At 45.7% G+C, this 22202-nt stretch overlaps 1 protein-coding gene across 2 annotated transcripts in view; it reads left to right on the top strand.

The window, feature by feature from the left end:
- Positions 1-22202, top strand: part of Pde6a (phosphodiesterase 6A) — a 66759-nt gene that overhangs the window by 14118 nt on the left and 30439 nt on the right. For both annotated transcript variants that reach the window (XM_021150535.1, XM_029471997.1), the window contains 7 exons: positions 143-283; positions 3955-4029; positions 11117-11181; positions 15426-15492; positions 18584-18631; positions 19111-19260; positions 19748-19891. In XM_021150535.1, the coding sequence (XP_021006194.1) occupies positions 143-283; positions 3955-4029; positions 11117-11181; positions 15426-15492; positions 18584-18631; positions 19111-19260; positions 19748-19891 (690 nt within the window). The remainder of the gene's footprint in view (positions 1-142; positions 284-3954; positions 4030-11116; positions 11182-15425; positions 15493-18583; positions 18632-19110; positions 19261-19747; positions 19892-22202) is intronic.

A 22202-nucleotide genomic window follows, 5' to 3' on the forward strand; every position in this document is an offset into this window, starting at 1 on the left:
CTCCTCCTCCTCCTCCTCCTCCTCTTCTTCTTCTTCTTCTTCTTCTTCTTCTTCTTCTTCTTCTTCTTCTTCTTCTTCTTCTTCTTCTTCTTCTCCTTCTCCTTCTCCTTCTTCTTCTCCTTCTTCTTCTTCTTGTCTTCAGATATTGCTGTGGTCTGGGAGCAAGGTCTTTGAGGAGCTCACTGATATAGAGAGGCAGTTCCACAAGGCCCTGTACACGGTCCGGGCTTTCCTCAACTGTGACAGATACTCCGTAGGACTCTTAGACATGACCAAACAGAAGGTAAGAAGACTTCAAAGACAGACCTTTCTAAGGAACACATGGTGATTGAATGCAGTCTGGTCATTAATTCAGCTAGCACAGGACGCGGTCTGGGTGGGTTTGGATGCCTGTGAAGGGTTCTACACAACGGGCAGGGAGGTGGCTCCATGAGTAACATGCTTGCATTGAAGCCATGAAGACCCGAGTTGACCCCTAGAACTGATATTAAAGGCACGTGCCAGACATAACACAGGTGTAGAGGTCAGAGGACAACTTTTAGGAGTCTATTCTCTCCTTCCACCATGGGTTCTGGGGATTGAATTCAGGTCATCGGGCTCACATTGGCAAGTGCTTTTACCGTGGAACCCTTCTGCTGCCTATGGGAGAGTTCTCTGTAAGTCTGGATCCAGGTCCTCTGCTGTCTCACAGACATCTCCGACTGCAAGTTTTCTTTATCTTAAAAGTGTGTTTTGGAGCATGGTGGTGCACACCTTTAATCCCAGCACTCTGGAGGGAGAGGCAGGTGGATCTCTGTGAGTTCGAAGCCAGCCTGCCTATAGTGTGAGTTCCAGGATAGGCAGGGTTATACAGAGAAACCCTGTCTCAACCCCTCTCTTGCAAAAGTGTGTTTTGGGGAATAGAAATCTGAGTCATATAAATAATCTCTTTCTCTTATGGCTGTTGACTTCTGTGCCCTGTTTAAGAAAATCTTTTCCAGACTCTAAGATCAGAAAAATATCTTACTTATGCCAATTTATGTAAGTTTTATTTTTATGGATTTGACATGTAGCCTACAGGATAACAAAAATTTTAATGTATAACTATGATACAAGATAAATATTACTATCTCCATATAGACAACCATATACTATATACATATATAACCATATACAACCAATAATACTCCATATAGACAACCAACCAACCAACCAAACCTGGGTTTGATGTTTTGTGTTAAGAGTTCTTCACCAGGTATTAAATATCATGGACTTTCTCCCCATATTTTCCACCCTTTCATACTTAGGGGCTTCAGTTTGAATATTTCTTCTTATGCCAGGCAGCAACGAAGTTCTTGCTTATCTCCTTCGTGAAACATTAAGTTTTAAGGCAGTGGTTCTCAGCCTTCCGAATGCTGTGAGCCTTTAACATAGTTCCTCATGCTGGAGTGAGGCCCCGTTCCAACCCTAAACTTATTTTGTTGCTACTTCATAACTGTAATTTTGCTACGGCACTGAATCATAATGTAATTTTTTTTTTTTTTGAGTCAGAGGGTTGCCAAAGGGGTCGAGACCCACAGATTGAGAACCTCTGTTGTAGGCTATGGGTGGTGTTTCATGCATCATAAACAAGTGGCAAACAGGACATGGGATTCTGTCAAGGTCCCCAGTTCACATTCTCACCCAGACCAGCAGTTCTTTCTATGGTCAGAAGTCTAGGAATAGTGCCCAACTGGACAGAAGGCCAAGGGTGTGGAGTGTGAACTTCCTGAGAACTCCCTCTGTTTGACCTCCCTCCCCCGTGATATTAGCATAAGCAAACCTCAAGATAAGCATACTCAATGGCACAAAGGAGAGGGTGGCATCTACACACAGCAGTTTTAGTGCTAATAGGTCACTGTTTGTCCCTAAGCACTAACAGCCCAGTGATCAGAAGGAGCCCTGGAGGAGGAAGGCCTTCTCTGAAGGCAGAGACTTTGACCTAACACAACCTTTGTTTGCATCCCTGCATGCAAAGACCACCAGCAAAGAAGCCACAGGCAGAAGCCTGGGTAGCTCTGGTGGCTTCTCCTCATGAGCCTTCTTTCTGGGCTCTTTTTTCCCCTCTTCTTTCTTTCTTGAGACAAGGTCTCCTGGATCCTAGGCTAGTCTTGGCCTTGGTCAAAGATGAGCTTGAGTTCCTGACTTCCCTGTTTCTACCCCCGAAGCCCTGGGAGTCCAGGCAAGTGCTTCTACATGCATTTGGTATTTTATGTTGGAGCCCAGGGCTTTAGGTATGCTAGGCAAACACTACTAATTAAGCCACATCCCCAACCCTCTTTCATCTGTCTTCTGCTTGTGTCTTGAGCCATGGTGAAAAGAACAACTCAGGGGCTGGAGAGATGGCTCAGCGGTCAAGAGCACTGAGTGCTCTCCCGAAGATCCTGAGTTCAAATCCCAGCAACCACATGGTGGCTTACAACCACTCATAATGAGATCTGATGCCTTCTTCTGGCGTGTCTGAAGACAGCTACAGTGTACTTACATATAATAAATGAATAGAACTTAAAAAAAAAAACCTCAAAATAAAGTAAGCTTAGTAAAGAAAGTTTCCCTGAATCAGGTGGTGCCCAGACAGCAAGCCATCAAGGGCCCTGCTCTACAGCATGGGCTGAGAGCTCGTCTAGGTTGAATGGAATGAAGTGCATAACTTGATTAGTTACAGCTACACATTTGCCTGATTTAGGTGTGATCTGATCAGCTGGCTGGCTGCAATGGTCTAAAATTTAATTTGTCACAAAAATATGTCCTTTAGGTTATGACTCCAGAGCTGGGCTGGAGCCCAGGCCCTTGCATAGGCTAGTCACATGCTTTAGCCCTGGACAGCTCCAGCCCCAGCCTTTGGTTGTTATGCAGGGACATGTATTGCAGCACAGGAGCCCAAGTGCAAGGTCAGGCTGAGGTGCATACCATGCTTATGGCATTAAATAGCTTTTAGGGTCTTTTGAATTTCTTTCACAACACTTTAGTAATTAAAAACGGCATTTGTGGAGTTGACAGTGGGATTATGTTATGTATTTTGAGAGCTCATATTTTTCACTACTGCTGCTGTTTCTTTTTTTTTTTATCTTTTTATTAATCATTCCATTCATTTACATCTCAAATGATATCCCACTTCCCAGTTACCCCTCTGCAATCCCCCCCATCCCACATTCACCCTCTCCCCCTCCCCTTTGCCTCCATAAGGGTGCTCTCCCACCCACCGATACTCTTCTGCTCATTGTTCCAGCATCCCCTTACACTGGGGCATCAAACCTCCACAGGATCAAGGGCCTCCCCTCCCATTGCTGTCAGGCAAGGCCATCCTCTGGTACCTGCTGCTGTTTCTGATTAGCAGAAACAAAACTGCAACCTGATTGTATAGCTGTGGAATCATCATCGTCATCGTCATCATCATCATCATCAAGTCTACTTAAAAAAAAAAACTTCTTTGTGTGTTTGCCGTTTTGTGTATTTACATGTGTGTGTGCACATGCCACCATGCTTAAAGTCAGAGGCCATCTACTTTGGGTGTCAGTCCTCTCCTGCCTGGATACTTACAGGGTCTCTTTACTGTTTGCTATTCCATGAGACAGGCTAGCTGGCTAGAGAGTTTCAGGAATCCTCCTGTCTCCATTACAGACACAGTGCTACTGTGCCCCACTTTACCTGGGATCTAGGATTTGAACTCGGGTCTCACACTTGCAAAGCAATGTACCTACTGAGCCGTTTCCTCAGCACCAAGTTCTACAACCCCAGGGATGCCCCACTCATCACCCATATTTAGGCTGATTTGACAGATTTGTTCATCAATGTTTAACAAATATGTTTATTCCAAGTCTGCTCTTAGGTCTCGGTGATCTTTTCACCTTCAAACTTCAATGGTAGGCAACTCAGATAGGTTGGACGTCTCTTTAAAAACAAACAAACATCTAATTTTTTTTTTTTAATCCCTAGGAATTTTTTGATGTGTGGCCAGTTCTGATGGGCGAGGCTCCAGCTTACTCTGGTCCCAGGACTCCAGACGGAAGGGTAAGTTTCTTTGAGATCTTTTCCATATGCCAGACTTGGCGGACTTGCCCAAGGACTTTAATTTATCATGCATATTTCTCTTCACTATATTAGGCTCTCTCTCCTGTGTTGTGGTAATTCTTTAGTACTTCCCAACCTGTCACTTGCAAGAGCTTAAAATCTTGCTGGAGTCTCAGAGGGACCTAGGGAAGCAGATGAGGCAGGAGTGAACACCCATGTCCTGCAGACAGGGATGAGCCTGCAGACGTCCTGTGGCTGGCTCAAGGATCTTCCCAGCAGGAAGGTAGAACCAGTTTGTAACTAGGAAGAGGCTCAGATCTAATCTAGAATGTTCACATTGGTAGCCAGAGTGCAGTCACAACTGCTTGATACCTTGTTAGCCTCATGCATTTACTTGTTTATTTCTACTTACAGAAAAAAAAAAAAAACTGGACTGGTTTATAATGATAGTTATTTTTTTTCTCGTAGTAGGTTCTAAATTTATTTTGAGAAGACCGAAGGTCAGTTAGATGGGATCCAGCAGCCACAGGATAAGTTGGACTGGAGCTGGGTCACAGTTCTCATCACTCAGAGTTCTTATGTCCTCCTGGCTGGGTGACTCTGCTTGCCTTCCACCCCTTGTAGCACAGTGGCACAGGATGCCATATAACCAGGTTGTACCTGCCAAAGCTGGGGTTGCTCCAAAGAGCGAAAGGAAAAGAAAGTCAGCATTGGCTGAACATTTGGATTAGCACACCACTGTTTGTGCGCCAGGAAGTTCAGTGCAGTGACGCTGACCACACTCCTGTCAGACAGCAATTAGGCGGGGGCTTCCCTGAAACAAGTGGTGTGATGCTCCTTCTAGAGAAAATACAGGAGGAGCCGTGCACAAACCCACAGATATCTTGAAGAAACCTAGCCAAGGCTAGTCAGCCTCATGTTGTTCATGTGTAAATGGAAAACAACAACAATAATAACAAAACCCAAATACCAGGCCAGGTATATAGTGGCTCATTCCTGCAATCCCAGCAATGGGAAGGCTGAGACAGGAGGATGGATTATTGTAAGGTCAAGTCTACCCTGGGCTATATAGATAATTCTGGGCTAACCTGGACTATAATGTAAGACCCGGTCTCAAAACAACCAAAAAAAATGGTAAGGTAAGCATAATGGCTTACCTACAGAAGAGCCTGAGGCAGGGGGATGATAAGTTCAAGTCTGCCTGGGTTACAGAGAAAGTTTAAGGCTATCTGGGCAACATAGTGAAATCCTGTTTTAAAATTATAAAGTAAAATGAGGGCTGGAGATGTAACTGGGTGGTAGAATGTTTACCTCACAGGTATGAAGTTCAGTTCCTAGTACAGGAAAGGAAAGAGGGAGGAAGGAAAGAAAAGAGAGAGAGAGAGAGAGAGAAAACACATGATTGCATCTGTTTATTTGTTTATTTCTGGGGACAAAGTAAATGTGGTTGGTCCCATTTTAACTGAACCAAGTGTATCTCATGTGCTTGACCAGAAGGTATAATCAGAAGTGTTGGTTGAAATAGCCCATTGTAGAGAACATGGATTTGAACAAGTGAGTCATGCGCTGAAGTCATCACCCTCAGCTTGAAAGTCATTCTAGAGAAAAAAAGGAATAGATAATAATTGGGCAAGACCTTCGAGGACTCAGGCAAGTACTGCTGGGAGTCAGAGATACACTGAAGGCTTGGAAACAGAGCCTGTAGAGATCCCAGCAACCTGTGAAATGCTGGATACCTTGGGATGTGTTCATCACCAAGGTATAGAAGAGGAAGCAAGTCTCCAGGGAACAAAATAGGGACAAATCTCATTTCGCAAACACCATTCACTGGCCGTTGTCCTCGAATTCATCACCAAAGCCAAACCTAGGCCTCCGCTCAGCCACAGAGTCACAGGATTGGCTGGGATTGATCATGTAAAGCATGGGTGTTGCTGCTGAGGTGGCTTGGTGGGAAAAGGTGACTGAGCTAAAGCCTGAGGACCAGAGTTTAATTTCCACTACTTAACTGTGAGAGGATAGAATGTGCTTTCATCAAGTTGTCTGCTGCAGGGACTCATTATACACCTCTGTCCTGGAACTCTCCATGCAGACCGGGCTGTGGCCTTGAACTTGTCTCTGCCCCTCAAGTGCAATGGTTAATGGACTGCTACACTCCACTCAAAACTGTTTTTTTTTTTTTTTTTAAACAGAATGTGGGTATAGTGGGAGTACGGGTACACTGAGTCCTGACATTGTGGGCTTGGGACATTTCCAGAAGCCCATGTCTGTCACACTGGGCTAAGCCAGCCTATCCATAGGAAGTCAACAGAAGTGTTGACCTCCCGCTGACACTCAGCAGGCCAGAGCTACAGTATAAAAGTAGGGCTGACTGGTTGTCTGTTGGGCACTGTACCTGAACAAGGTTTTTTGTTTGGTTGGTTTTTTGCGGTGTGTGGTTTGAACCCAGGGCCTCATGCCTCCCAGCAAGTGTTTTATCACTTCCTCGGCCCTTTTTATGTTTTTTTTTTAATTGCTTTTATTTTGAGACAAGTTGCCCAAGCTGGCCTTGACCTTGCCCGTTAGTGGAGGAGGCCCTTGAAGTCAGGGTGTTCTTGCTTCAACCTCCCAAGCCGCTGGAATTACAGACCTGCCCCAGCAGACCCGGCTGTCATTTATTCTTTTTTGTTTTTAAATATGTCTATGAATGAGTTACTTTTATTTTCCCATTGGACAGACAGTTTAAGAGATTAAGACCTGGAAAGGCCAAATCATTTGTGCAGATTTAAAACCAGGGTGCTTCTCTCTCTGGTGACTTCCTTGGCAAACGTGCCTTCCCATGGTTCCTTTTGCCGTCCAATATGACTCACACTTTATTGGCTGAATTCAAATACACTTTTAAAATACAGCTTTTGACTTTAACCACCCCTCCCTCCATCTGAGGTCTGAGGTCCTCTCACAGCCAACTGTATCTCATTTCATTGCCTTTAGAAAGTAAAACGGCATGTGTGTGTTTAAAGTATGAAAAAGTTGCACAGGCTAATTAGTTGGGCTTCATGGAAAATACCAAGACATACCAGTTGTCTTCAGATGGCCATATTTCCAGGCCTTGGTATTTGGCCACCACTGCACTGGTGGCTCTTTCAAGGATCCTGGTGTCACAGTGTCTGCTGTTCAGCAGAAGGTAACAAAGGTGCCCTTGATGGCTCTGGCTTGGTTTTCCAGAGTCTGTGAATGTCATTTATGAATGTGGCCTTGAAGGCCACACAACAGCTGCAGTGTGTGTAGAAAAGGCCCTATTTGCCAAAGCACACTGATTCAAGTTTGCTGCTTTTTTTTCTGAAAGTAAATTGATTTTCCCCATAGGCTTCAGGAGAAGAAGAAGGAAAAAAAAAAAAAAAGCCCAACACACCAACCAAACCCATTAGACACCATAGGAACTTTTCTGAAGAGTCCCCTGGCAGCTGCACTTGGCACCACATGGTCAGCGAAGCTGGCAACAGCACTGGCCACGTGCTCACCTGTAGACTTCACAGCCCATATTGCTCCGCTGAGGAGTTGGAGCACCTTTTCTTCTCTTGTCTGTTGTTGTTGTTGTTGTTGTTGTTGTTGTTAAAAGACAAGGCCTTACTCTGTAGCCCAGACTATCTTAGAACCTACCATATAGCCCAGGCTGGCTTCAAACTTGTAGTGACCCTCCTGTGTTTCCTGACTGCTAGCATTACAGATGTGACCACTATAGTTAGGTGACCCTGAGTCTCTTTACATAGCTCAGGTGAGTCTGAAACACAGTCCTCCTGCCTCAGCCTCTGAAAATGCTAGATTTTCAGGCAGGAGCCACTCTGCCCAGGTGTTTTACAGTATTTTAACTTACAATGGGTTTATGGGGAGGTAACTCAAAGTACGAGGAGCAGATGTGAGAGGTATTTGTTTAATCACTTTCCCAGTGACCGACGTGATCAGGTCGGGGCGTGCTCAAAGTTCTTCCGTGCTGTGGAGAATAGTTCCTTTCAGGCTGTGCCTTGCCCTGAGTGATTCCTTGTTATAAGCAGTTGGCTCTGTTTTAAGTGCAAATGCTGGTGAAGAATGCTTTGGCATGACATTTGTGCAAGTAAACAGCCACCATCTGCCCAGCACCAACCATGAGGCGAACTGATAGCTCATTTATGCAAAGAGAGGATGACCTCCTCTGAATGTGTCAACTTAAATAAGAAACATATGGATATATGCATCAAAACTGCATCAGAGTCCAGACCTCACATGTCTTTGATCCCAATACTCTGAGAGCAGGGGTGGAGGTGGAGGCTGAGGCAGAGGCAGAGGCAAGGGGCAAGGGGCAAGGGGCAAGGGGCAAGGGGCAAGGGGCAAGGGGCAAGGGGCAAGGGGCAAGGGGCAAGGGGCAGAGGCGAGAGGCAAGAGGCAAAGGGCCAGCCCAGCCTACATAGTGCGTTCCAAGTTAGCCAAACTATATAATGAGACCCTGTCTCAAAAGACCAAAAGAAAAAAAAAAAACTATATAAAGTAAATAGGCTAGAGTCCACTGAACCCATGAAACCAATGAATGAATGAATGATGCAACTCTGTACTTGGATCATATAAAATAAGGGGCACCAAAGCTGAGCACCACAGCATTCTCCAGCCTTTCATCAGAGAATCCTGTGCATGAGTCACGGGGTCAATGGGTTCTGAGCTCTCAACTCTTCTATAATGTGTATGTTTTACACACACACACACACACACACACACACACACACACACACACACACACACACACACAGAGAGAGAGAGAGAGAGAGAGAGAGAGAGAGATGCACACCATTGTGTGCAGTGTAATAAATAACCTGAGAGTTGATATTTGTATCTAAGATTGGATTGAAAACAAAACAAAACAAAAAAACCCTGGAACTTCCAAAAGCCACAAACACCCAGTGAAGTCAGTAGTAGTTGGTGAATTTAATGAAATTGATATAGTCGTGAATTTGTTATTTTTCAATAAATTCCTGACATTGTAGAAGGACATAGGCATGTCAATTTATATTTTTGACATAACTGGAGTTGTCGCAAGTCTTTTAAAAGTAATGTGACAGGCATCCTTGAGAACATGACTAGAGGGTGGATACATTGCCATATGTGGAAATGCAAGGTCACTGAGCTTGGCGACCTGAGTTTGATCCCTGGGTTTCACAATATGGGAAGAAAGGGTTAAATCCTACAAGTTGTCCTCTGATCTTTCCACCTTCATTGTGATGTGTGCACATGAAGGTCCACACATATATACCTACCTGCTTATATACACTCCAAATAAATTACATACACATATATGTATATAATATAACTGTTGTGGGAAAATTTTAAAAAAGAGAACCTGCCAACTCTCTGTGCTCCTGCTTCTCTCATCCTACCAATGCCCCTGCCACTGGTAACTCTCTTAAGCTATCTCTCCCATCCACCCACCCACCCCACCCCCGCCCCCCATCGTCTGGCTGAGCCACAACACTATGCCCCCGTGGGATCCCTGGTTCTGCCCCACATTCCAGTAACCAAATTGAACTGCCAATCTTGTGGTTAAATAACACAATATCCAGTAACCTGGTAAAATCAAAACTCTTAATGTAGATTTATGTATCAATAAGAATCACAATTTACAAGATGCCAATACAATAATTTCTGAACCAATTGATAAATGATAAAAGCTTTATCCCAATTATTCTAACCTTATGATAGCATAGCTACCTGTGGCTGGTAAAAGCCACACTGGTTCACATCTGCCTCCATGGTTCTTGCCCCCCACCCTCTTCCTCCTTGTCTTTCACAGACCTCCTCTGCACTAATGTAATTGGACAGGGAAAACCCTTCGACATATAACCAACGGGCTAGAGAGATGGCTCAATGGTTACTTCCTATGCAACCATGATGGGGAGGGTAGGCAGAGTGATAAGAAACTCCTTTGGGCTTGCTGGTGGGGCTACCCTTCCTCAAAGGCATACAAGATGAAGAGTGGTAGAGAAGGACACCGAGCATCCTCTGCTGGCCTTCTCACATCCACAGAGGTTCATACACCTGCCAGCACAAACATGTGCATACAATGCCCTCTAGTCCAAACAAACAAATTATCCAGACTCCTGTATTTTAGTCAATCATGTCATTTTAAAATTTATTTATTTATTTATTGAATGTATATGAGTATACTGTAGCTGTCTTCAGACACACACCAGAAAAGTGTATTGGATCCCATTACAGATGGTGGTAAGTCACCATGTGGCTGGTGGGAATTGAACTCAGGACCTCTGTAAGAGCAATCCGTGCTTTTATCTGCTGAGCCATCTCTCCAGCACAATCACGTCTTATTGTTTTTTTTGTTTTGTTTGTTTTTTTGTTTTCTTCCAAATAAAAAGAAGTCTAACAGCTGAGGGAGAGGGCCAAGTTTGGAGTGGATACTTCTTAATAAATGCAAGTCAATGCCTGTTTCAGGTAAATGCGACTGTTTCAGTAACAACAGTAGCTGTGTCCTGGGCAATAGAGATAGAGATAGAGACAGAGAGAGACTTCAGTTCCATTTTAAGCATCTTCCCTGAGACATATAGATAGCTACAGGGTGTTTGAGTTAGCTAGGACCCAGGCTCTGGTGCTGGCTGGCTCATTGTCTCACTACACTGTAGTCCTTCCCTCACCTGCATCCCAGTTCTTGTCTGTGAGATGGTTGCTAAGCTGCCCATCATAATTAAGCATACAGAGGACCTGATAAGGTAATGGAATTTTCCATGAAGAGAAAGAGAGGTGGAGCCAACTGGCAGCTGGTTCTACGAAGGTCTATGACTTTCTGTGACCCTCTATGAGAGTTGCTAGAAACAGTGAGCACTGGAAGGCAGCAGAGCTGTCCTTAGAAGGAGCTAGGAGCAAACTTGGTATCCCTGAAAAAAAAACATACAAAACAAAAACGGGGCAGATGATAGTGAAGGGCAAGGAATGAGCGTGTCTTAGGCAAACGGGTAAACTTCCTGTGTTCTTTTTCTTGTTTAAAAAAAAAGGAAAGAAGAAATAGACTAGTTCCACACGGTGCACTTCTGGTGAAGCTCTGCCCTCACGGTGTGTAATTTTCCTCTTTTGCCAGGAAATTAACTTCTACAAGGTCATTGACTACATCCTGCACGGCAAAGAAGACATCAAAGTCATCCCGTAAGTTTCATCTCCAGACAAGAAAAAAACTTCAGGCTTGCCTCCAACACAGTCTTATTTCCAACACCTTCAGTCCGTGGCTCCTCAACTGAGCTCTGGTCAAACTCCAAACTGTCATGCTCTTGGTTGGAGGCAGAGAGAGAGAGCAGTCGGAGCCGTGAGACTTGCAAGGTGGCAGAACCAGGTCCCCAGAGGGGAAGAGCTTGATTAAAGACACCGAGGCTGGGTTATGTATCAGGTGGGGTCTCAGCCCCACACCCCCACTGCCGGTGTTTGAGGCTTCTCCACCACTCTATGGAGCAAGAAGCTGGGAAAGAAAGAGACTCGCCTCAAGGAACACAGTCTTGAACCGGGCAGGGAAGGATGCTGGGGGTGCCTGGAGAGGCCTATTTTAGGGGCAGAGAAATCACCACCTCCTTTGGGATGGGCCTGAGCTACTTTGGTCAGTAGAACATTCCAGATGTCTTCTTTAGGGTCTCCTTATCTCTCAGAATCCCTCCCTGTTCCTAGAGCTACACCCAGAACTCCACCCCGAGACAGGCTCACTTTCTCAGTTTAATTGCAGGCTCCTTAAACTGCAATTAGGCTCCCTGAGAGGGCCACACCCATATCGGCTAGCCGCCTGCTCTCTGCAAAGCCAGAGAGCTGAAGGGATTTACCTGTGCCGCCCTAATCCCCAAACAGTAATGATAACCGGAAATGCTGACTCAGTCTTGGTCCCCTGGTTGGGGGGAAGGGGGGGGGTTAAACCCTAAATACTCTTTTGCTCTCTATTCCTGTGCATTCCTGCTGGTGTAAAGACCTGCGGCTGGCCGATGAGGTGGCTCTGTGGTAAACAGCAGTGACTGCTCTTCCAGAGGACCGGGATTCAATTTCTAGCACCCACATGGCACATCTCTAACGCCATGGCTTTAAAGCACACCAGACAGACAGACAGACAGACACACACATGCAGACAAAACACCCACACATATAAAATAAAGTAATTAACAGTTTTTTGACCCTCCCCTCTCCTCTCTCCCCCCCCCCCTTTCCCTTTCCCCTCTTCCTCTCTTTAAGTAAAGTCTCACTGTCCTGGGCTGGCCTCTTGCCTGAGTGCTAGGCTTAAACCTGCATCTGTATATCTGTATCCAGCATCACACCTGGATCTGAGTTTTTCTGAGCACAATCTCTTTTCTTCTTTAATTTTTCAATGGACATTCTTCCAACATGCCACTCTCTAAACATCTTTTCTTTTTCCTTTTAAATTCTCTTTTTCTTTTTTTCTTCTCCTTCCCCTCTCAAAACAAAACAAAACAAACAAACAAAAAAATCCAGGGTCGCATGTAGCCTAGGCTGGCCTGGAGCTGGCCTTCAACGCCTCATCCTCCTGCCTGTACCTTGAAGGTGCTGTATTACAGGCGTGAGTCACCCCTCCTAGCTTCTAACCCTTTCCCTAGCTTCACATTCATTAAAACTCATTGTCTGTCTTCTACATTATCACATGTCACAACTTTCCTCAGGTTTTTTGCATATGTGTAAGCATACGTGTATATACATGTTCACACGTATGTGAATGCTTCTCGGTCTCTCATTTGAACCCAGAGTTTGCCAGCTTGCTCTGGGGATCCAGTCTCCACCGACCACTGCAGCCACTAGCCAGTACTTTCACCCACAGAGCTATCTCCCTAGCTGCTCCCCCAGTGTTTCATTAATGCAGCATATCTCACCAGATTTAAATAGCAATCACCTGCTCCTTCCACCAAACCCTTCCCCAGGTCACCTGTTTAGGCTTGCTGACAGCCTTCTGTTTCTAATATCAACTTTTGAATCAGTCAAGATAGGCTGGGCTACACTGTAGTACCTACAAACAACCTAGAGACTTATGGTGCAGTCCCAGCATTCATCCACAGACGACTGGGAGTGGTTAGGACCCTCTTACAAGGATTATCATCAGGCAGGTCCCAAAGCTGATAAAACAACCACCATTTGGATTCTTGCAAGATTTACTAATATTGTTACAGGGAAGAGAAATCAACCAGATATTCTAGTTAGATGACAAAGATTGCCTGGCAGGATAAGAAGAGACATGGTCTCTGTGGACACCTGTACATGTGTCATACACTTAAACAGACACACACACACACACACACACACACACAAACCTCAAAAGTTAAGTCTTCAAAAAATAACATATTCAGCCAGGCAGTGGTGCCACACACATTTAATCCCAGCACTTGGGAGGCAGAGGCAGATGGATGCATCTCTGTGAGTTTAAAACCAACCTGATCTACAGAGCTAGTTTTAGGACAGCCAAGGCTACATATAGAAGCCCTGTCTCAAATCCTACCACTACCCCAAGCCCCAAATCAATAAAAAGCATATTCAGCTTCTCCCATATTCTACTGAGCACACAGGTCAGTGGTGGAAACCGCTGAGCAGACCTAGGACACGTGTTTATTATAAAGTGTAAAAAAAGAAGTCATGGTGCAAAATGAGATATTTATGACATAGGTGACTACATCACATCAAGTCTACAGAGAAATCTAAACCAATGAAAGAGGGACATTACAGGGAAGTAAGAGAAAGGCATGAGTAGGAAGTCCGTGATGGCAACCATACAACAAACACACTGAGATATTGAAGGCCACGGTGATGCTCTGCTTGGACCCTACAGAAGAGCTGTAACTTAGGATCTGAACTAAATATTGGCAGGGGCCCAAAACAAAGGAAACAGTAGGATACCACGGCTGGGGTATACATTGGTTCCTTCTTTAGAAATTAGAAAGATACACATCTTCCCACTCAGTATTTCCAAGACAGACACTACAATCTTCAGAGCTGAGTTAGCAGTGCTGTCTCACAGGATTCCCCAACTGGGAAAGGAGTCAGAAGGTGGCCAGCAACGTGTGAATGAATGAATTGTGCTATTGTGGTGAAAAGAAAATTGCATACATGAAAAAGAAGCCAAACAAAATAATGAGCATTGAATAATTCCTTCTAAAGGAAGTTGAAAAACAGGCTGATCAGGTTGGCGAGGACGGAGGAGCAGGGCATAGAAAGGTGAAGAAAAGCAACATGATTACACCAGAATGATGGTTCTCCCTGCTTAGGGAAGAGGGAGTGATTGACAGGGGCTGGGGCTTCCAAAGTGCTGACACCTTTGTTCTTGATTGGTGTGAGATTTCTGAAATGTTCGCTTTCCAGTGTGTGCGTGTGCATGTGCATGTGCGTGTACCTGTGTGTGTACACATGACTGCATGTGCACATTCCGAGGCCAGATGACCTTCTCTATCACTCTGTGTTTGAACATAGAGCTAGGTTGGAAGCTAGTAAGCCCCAGTCACCCTCCGGTCCCTATGCCCCACCCTTCAGTGCTATGGTAATAGGTGTGTGCAGCCACACCAAATCCTTTCACACAGATTCTGGGGATCTGAACTCAAGTCCTCACGATTATACTACCAGCACTCTTATCCTTTGAGCTGACTTTCCAGCCCAGCGTTCACTTGATACTGACTGATGATAGCTGGTTTTTGTTTTACTGTTTGGTTTTTTGACACAAGGTTTCTCTGAGTAACAGAGCTTTGGCTGTCCTGGAACTGGCTTTGTAAACCAGGCTGGCCTTGAACTCACAGAGCTACACCTGCCTCTGCCTCCTGAGTGCTGGGATTAAAGGTGTTTGTGTGTCACCATGCCTGGCTAACAATGATGACTGTGCATTTTTCTATGTGTATATTTTTTTCCCTTAAAATAACCAAGCAAAAAGTAATAAAGGCACGTGTCTCCTCCTCAAGGAAGGGGGCACGTGAGAAACACATTGCTGGGTGGTTTAGTACCAATACACAGTAAGGAGGCTGTGACAGTACTGAGTGACAGATCTATGGGACAACTGACATATATATGCACACTGTTGACTGAAGCACTGTTCTACAGCACATAACTGTAAGTCCAGGGTCTATAGTGCTGCTTCTGCTAGAAGTAAACATTACAGTATTAGCTTTGTGCTCAGCCCATGTCGGGAGCTTACCACCTCTGCACTTCACGAGGGAGGAGGATATGGCATCTGGTTTGCGGTCAGTAGTTATCAGTGTCTGGAGTGTTCAATGTCATGGACAGTCTCCATTTCGGGATATACAGTAACGCCTGGCCAGCCTTTAGGGCTGAAGCAGCTGCAGTGAATGGGAGCAGGGACAGGGCCAGCTGGAAGTGAGGAGGCACAGTCCCTAACTTGAAAGTTGCTATTTATTTGTCTTTGGTCTTTGCAGGAACCCACCCGCTGACCACTGGGCTCTAGTGAGCGGTCTCCCCACTTATGTGGCTCAAAATGGTCTGGTAAGTGATACATCTTGGGAGGGGGGGTGTTGAATCTGGGGGACAGAAGGGTTTCAATGGCAAGAATGAGGAAAATGTGGTTAGTGTGAATCTTTCAAGCCAGAGGCTCTTGTTTTTCTAGTTTACTCAACACCTGACCCACAGAAGAGAGTAGATCATTGACATGTCTGGAAATAGCAACTATAGAGAAATAGTTCTTACATGGAAAGGCACATAGTGTCCCTGGCGATAGAAACTTGTGCAAATATGTCAGGGGCAGTGTCTTGACTAGTTGATCTCCCAGGCTCCCCAGGTACTAAGAAATAAGCTCTTACACCACACTTGATTGTCATTCCCAGCCTCCCCCTTCTATCCTCACACACGGCAGAGCTATGTGCTATCTCCTGCCATGCCTGTTACTCAGACTTTTTGTTGTTATGACAAAACACATGACTGGGGACCTCATTTCAAAGCCACACTCCCAGTGACCTATTTCTTCTACCTAGGCCTCAAAATTGCCCCACCCAGCTGAGGACCAAGCTGTCAACCCAAAAGCCTGTATGGGATTTCCCCCCTCATATCTAGACCAAAACCATGTCCCACTCACTCAGTGTCATAGAGTAGAGTGATGTGTGCTGTCCCCTGTGTTCCAGGACAGGGTCGTGCCTGCTAGTTACATATCAATCACCCCTATGCGCTGCTTTGGCCTGTGACAAAGCATCATGGTAAATCAGTGGCCAGGAAGCCATAAGGAGACAGGGAAATGAGGCGTGGCTTCCAATATTCCCTCAATGGCATGCTCCAATAACTGGAAGAGTACTTGCTAGGTTCACTTACCTCTTAAAAGTTTCTACTTCCCTTCAGGGTCTCATTGGTGAGCAAGAGTCTCATTTTACCCATGAGACTTTGGGGACCCTCCATATCCAAACTCTATGACATGTAGAGCTGAGTGCAGAAGTTGGAAGGAACATGATGTCTGTGCTTAGTGTTGCTGAATTATTAGGTCTGAAACAAGAGGACAGATTTCAAGGTGGGTCAAGAGGGAAGAAGAAGCCAGATCTAGTGGGCCTTGGATGCTATGTGGAAGGTTGAGACTTTAATCCACAGGTCACTGGAGGCAGACTGAGAAGGGGACAGTTCACGTAAGAGGTGATAAGCATCTCAAAGAATTAGGCAGGGGATGGATGTCACTCAAGTGGTAGAGTGCTTGCCAATACTCATGAAGTTCTGTACTTCATTAATCTGGGTGTAGTGGTCCATTTCTAACATCCTAGGATCCAAGAAGTGGGGGCAAGAGGATGAGAAGTTCAAGGTCACCCTTGGCTACATAGTGAGTTGGAGTCCAGCCTGAGCTAAATGAGGCTCTCAGACAAACAAGCAAATAAACCCCAAACTCAATGAAGGCCGATTGACACAGTCACTAGGTTCTGACAATGATTCAGGCCCTAGATATACGTGTTCATTTAATACAACTTCAGAAGAAATGAGATGCACATAAGGAGATGCAGAGTCAGATCTCATACTGAGAAGGCAAAGCCGGTAGGACTTGGTGGTTAAGCCAGAGGGCAGAGGAGAAACAGGTCAGAGCTGATCTCAAGTTCCTGGACCAGTTGAACATCACAGATGTTGAGCTGGGATACCCAATGATAAGTCACCTATACTCAAGAAGAAGTAGAGACAGTTCTCAGGGGCATGTCCAGCAGAGGAATGAAGAGACAGTTCCCATACCCTGGAGTGCAGAGATAGAGATGGGGAGTCTCAGGGTCAGGCAGCACTGGAGACCACAGGGGCAGACTAAAACTCCAAGGGACAGCATGTCTCGTGCGATACTGGGAGATGCCAGGGATTCTAGAGCTGGTGGAGGAAGAGGATTCTGTGATGGACAAACAGGAGAGGTCAAAACTGGAGACCCAGGAGAGGCAGTGCCATGGTAACCAAAGGAGCAATGTGAGAGGCCGCATGTATGTAGCACAGTGATGTAGCGAGGAAGAAGCAAGAGTCCTACCACAACATGAGGCCCTTGGCAGACCCAATACAAACAGATTTGGTAGCGAAGTGGAGGCAAAGTCACAAGAAGGCAACTGAGGAATGGTGGTCAGTGAGCAGGTAGAGAATGTATGATAAAGGAGGAGAATGTTTGCCTGGATGGTTGTTATGGTGACTATGTCAGCTGGAAGAAGATCAGCAAGGCTGTGGGAGAGAGTGGAGCATGTCCCCCTGAATTGGGAGCAACAATGAGGAAGGAGCAAGGGCATTTGATGGACAGTGCTTAGAAAGGACACACCCAGTTCCGTGAGCCCCCCCCCCCCAGACCAGGTAGCCTGTCTCTGCAGCCAATGTGCAAGCATGGCCCATGTGGGAACTTTTTGAGAACTGAAAGAAGAAAGTCCTTCACAGATGGATTTCAGGACTCAACCAGATGTCGTTGTGCAGAGTGCACACTACACAACCACACTGCCAGTGTTCCAGAGGGGGATCATAATGACCTTGTCTTCAAGAGAGAAATCTAGCAATATAGAAGCAGAGTTGAGACACTTTTTTTGTTTCTTAATCTACTTTTACAGCCCAAGGAAAGAATTCCTTCCTACCAAATAAACAGCATTCTAATGCAATTGAACCAGAGATGTTTAAATGACATCTTGTAATGATAGCCCCTAGGAGGCAGAAGCAGATTGGCTCTAAATTCCAAACCTGCATGCATGGGCACACACACACACACACACACACACACACACATTTGTATTTACATAACATGCACACACAGGTGTGGCATGCATGCATGAGTACACACTCACATGTATGTGCACATCCTTATGCATGTACCTGGATATCCAAATACTTAGCATAAGAGCCACAGAATGGGATACTATGCAGTTATTAATAATGACAGCTGTACCCTTAGCTTTTCCAAACCTAGAAATGTTTAGGATGTAACAAATAGAAATGAAATCTACCAGGTGACCTTTCCTTGCTGGTAACTTCAGTTAATAACCCTGAGCCATTTTGAATCTGTCCACCTGATTCGGACAGTGCACTGCCTTGGTCAAGGACTTGGGTTCTGAGTAGGGAGCTCAGCTTGGACCAATTGCCTTGTTCCCCTCCTGCCTTACAGATCTGCAATATAATGAATGCGCCTGCAGAGGACTTTTTTGAATTCCAGGTAAGCCATTTTTTATTTGATCTCTTAGCCATAGGACTTTCTTCTTCCTCTCTCCTAAAAGAGCATCAGAATATACTAGGATCTCCCTGTCTTCTTGGGAAGCAGTCTGAATGGTGGAAATTTGGACGAAGTTACATAATAAATGGAAGGGGGAGACAATGGTAACTGGGTAAATTCCAAGGACACTTTCAACTCCAAAACGCTTGCAACCCTTACTTTCTGACCCCAGGAACATTGTTTCGGCTACTCCGTACCTGAGATGTTTCTGATCCTGCCCGGCACATGCCAGCTCTGACATCTTGGGGATGGGAACCTTAGCTCGTGGGCTTGGAAGTTGGCAGCTAAACCCACACAAGAGTCAAGTTCTGGCTTCTTAGAGCTGAGCCAGGCCATTAGAGTCTAGCCATAGCCCCAATCCTGTCCCTGCAATCTGCACCACGTGGAATTGGTAGAGCCGCAGCCCTGCCATTCTCTTACAGAAAGAGCCTCTGGATGAGTCTGGGTGGATGATAAAAAATGTACTCTCCATGCCCATCGTCAACAAGAAGGAAGAGATCGTCGGCGTGGCCACATTTTACAACCGCAAAGACGGGAAGCCCTTCGACGATATGGATGAGACCCTCATGGAGGTGTGGGATGCTGGGTGGTCCTTGGCTGGTGGGGCTCGGTGACCACCAGTTTCAGAGTTGCCCTTCAGAGCTGCGTGGTGTGTCCCAGTGTGTAGCTGCCTGACCATGGGGGCGGGGTGGGGGATGGGAGGCCATAACCCTGAGGAGCCATGAGAGCCACTTTCTCCATGCTCCTTCCTCACTGCCCCTCACTTCCACACTTGACTATTGGGAGCAGTTTGAAGATCACTTGAGAACTGATGAAAAAGCACAGAGCTCCTACATTCATCCATTCTCTTTGCGCCACACTTTTCTATTTGTGACACTATTACTTATAAATCTTCATTTAAAATACATTTACACCCATTATTTTTATCACAGCCTACCTGCCCCGCACAGCTTTGCAAACCCACTTTATAGCTGAGAAAATTGAGGTCTCAGCAGTCTTGTCCTCAGCTAGCATCAGGATGCAGGCTCCCGCCTCCTCTCACTCTTTCTTTCTCTGCAGTCTTTGACTCAGTTTCTGGGCTGGTCAGTCTTAAACCCTGACACCTACGAGTCCATGAACAAGCTTGAGAACAGGAAGGATATTTTCCAGGACATCGTGAAATATCACGTGAAGTGTGATAACGAAGAAATCCAGAAGATCTTGGTGCGTGGTCGTCTTGTTGCTTGCTTTCATTGTGGTAGAGAATGTCAGGGAGATGTGCCAGCCAGCGGCCATGTAGGAAACCCAGGAGGCAGAGCCTGGGATGAGTGGGTTCAGCCTTGTTCTCTCCCATGTAGTACAGAGGTCCAACAGGGTGAACAGATAGATAGGTGAGCACCAGAGACTAGCCAATAATGGCTGCCTGAGGAACAGCATCTCTTGCAGGGTCACCTCTGACTTGGAGGCCTGACAGCACCATAGACTCCACTGTCCTCTGGGCTCAAGACTGGCTTGGCACTAGAGACAGAGGCAACTAGTCTCAGCCCTTAGTCTGGCAGGAGGCTTTATCCGGCAGCTCTGTGGATCAGGAGCCATTTCTCAGAGTCTCTCTTCTATACAGTCGCTATAGGACCCACCCACGGAGTGAGCAAAGCAGTGGGTTCAGAGAGCGTATGAAGCTTTCCCATAATTACACTGCTTCGTAATTCAGGGCTGGAGGTGCGGCTCAGTGGCAGGGTGTGTGCTGAGCATGCATGGAACCCTGGGTTTGATACTGAGTAACTGCACACTCTAAAGCACGACAGAGCATCTGGCCGATGGAGGGTTGGGAGTTCAAAGCTATCTTTGGTTGCATAGTGAATTTGAAGCAAGCTCGAGATGCATAAAATCCTGCCTCAAAACAAAATATGATTTACACAGCACCCACGAATATGTTTGAGGTTTTGTATGCATTGGCCTGGTTAGGGGTACAGGGAAGCACTTCTCACCTAGTGCAGAGATGAAAACAAATTGAAGCCTCCCCCCCACTCCCAAGAGGGAGGGGACTTAGCCTCGAATCAGCTACTCTGAGAAGAGTTCTCAGTTCACATTTGTTAGGAAAACGAACTACTTCTCTGATCTTTCTTAATGGGTGCCTGGGGAGATGGTAGGCACCCCATCAGGAAAGTTGTCCAAATAGAAGCTGGGTACTCGTGTATCGGGGTGTAATTGTGAATGGGAAGCCAGATATGTGAGGACTGATGGATTATTGTTCCTGGGAGATTGGTGTTAAATTAACCAAGATCCAAAAACCAAACTGAGTTAGCCAAATGGCTTGGGATAGGATACCCAGCTGAGATCCCAAGACCTCACACGTTGAAACACCCCAGGCCGATGTTCTCAGAGGTCTCTCATTTCCTTCTCTCTTTTGTTTTTGGAGGTGTAACTAGTCCAGGCTGGCCAGTCTTCCTACCTCTGGCTTCCAGCCCTGGGGTTCCATGTGTGCTCTACTATGCCCAGCCTCAGATAAGGACTCACATAGCCCAGGCCATGCCCTTGAACTACTGATCCTCTTGCCTCTACCTGAGGTTGCATGTGTACACAACTATGCCCAGGTTATGCAGTAACCTGGGGCATGCTGGGTAAGCTCTCCACTACTGACCTATGTCCCCAGCAAAAGGCCAGTTCTTAATCTTAGAAGATGCCAGAGAAGTTTTGATTATTTCTTATCCATTAATAGTCAATTCATAGGAAAAAATATGAAGTTTAGATGAAATGCCGTGTGGTTTGACTCAGGCCATAATCCCAGTCAAATGATGCATATGTGGACCAAAAGGATATGCAGACTCTATGAACCAGTTGGAAGTTAACAGATTCCACTCTGGATCAAGAAATCACAAACAATTAACTGGGTTGCTTCATCTGGCACAAAGGAAAAAAAAATAGTTTCAGAGAGGGAAGATACTCACCTCAGGTCACACAGCAAAGTAAAGCAAATCAAATGAAATGGCCACACCTTCATTATTCTCGGTCACTAGGAACAATAAAAACATAAATGGCAATATTGCTAGTACTGCACTGTGACAATAATTTCAGTACTTTATTTTAGTTTTGTTATTATTGTACTTTCGTTTGTTCAGAGACGGTTTTATTATATAGCCTGGGCTGAACTGAATTTCGCTATATAGCTTACACTAGCCTCAAGTCTAACATCTTGCTATAAATTCTGAGTGCTGGGATTACAGATGTGTTCCTCCATGTCTGGCTAGTTCACATATTCTGTTTAAAAACAAGAACCAGGCATGGTGGAGCATACCTACAGTCTCAACACTGGGGAAGCAGGGGTTGGAGGATGGATTGTGCAGCTCAGCAAATCTGAGCCAGCCTGGACTGCACAGTGAGACCCTGTCTCCAAAAACAAAATCCTGGGGGTGTAGCGCAATGCCAAAGTGCTTGCCTGGTCCGGGCAAGGCTTGGTTTCCATCTCCAACGCACACACACACACACACACACACACACACCCCACACACACACACACCACACACACACACACACA

The sequence above is a fragment of the Mus caroli genome, chromosome 18 (assembly GCF_900094665.2).
Source record: "Mus caroli chromosome 18, CAROLI_EIJ_v1.1, whole genome shotgun sequence".
NCBI lineage: Eukaryota > Metazoa > Chordata > Mammalia > Rodentia > Muridae > Mus > Mus caroli.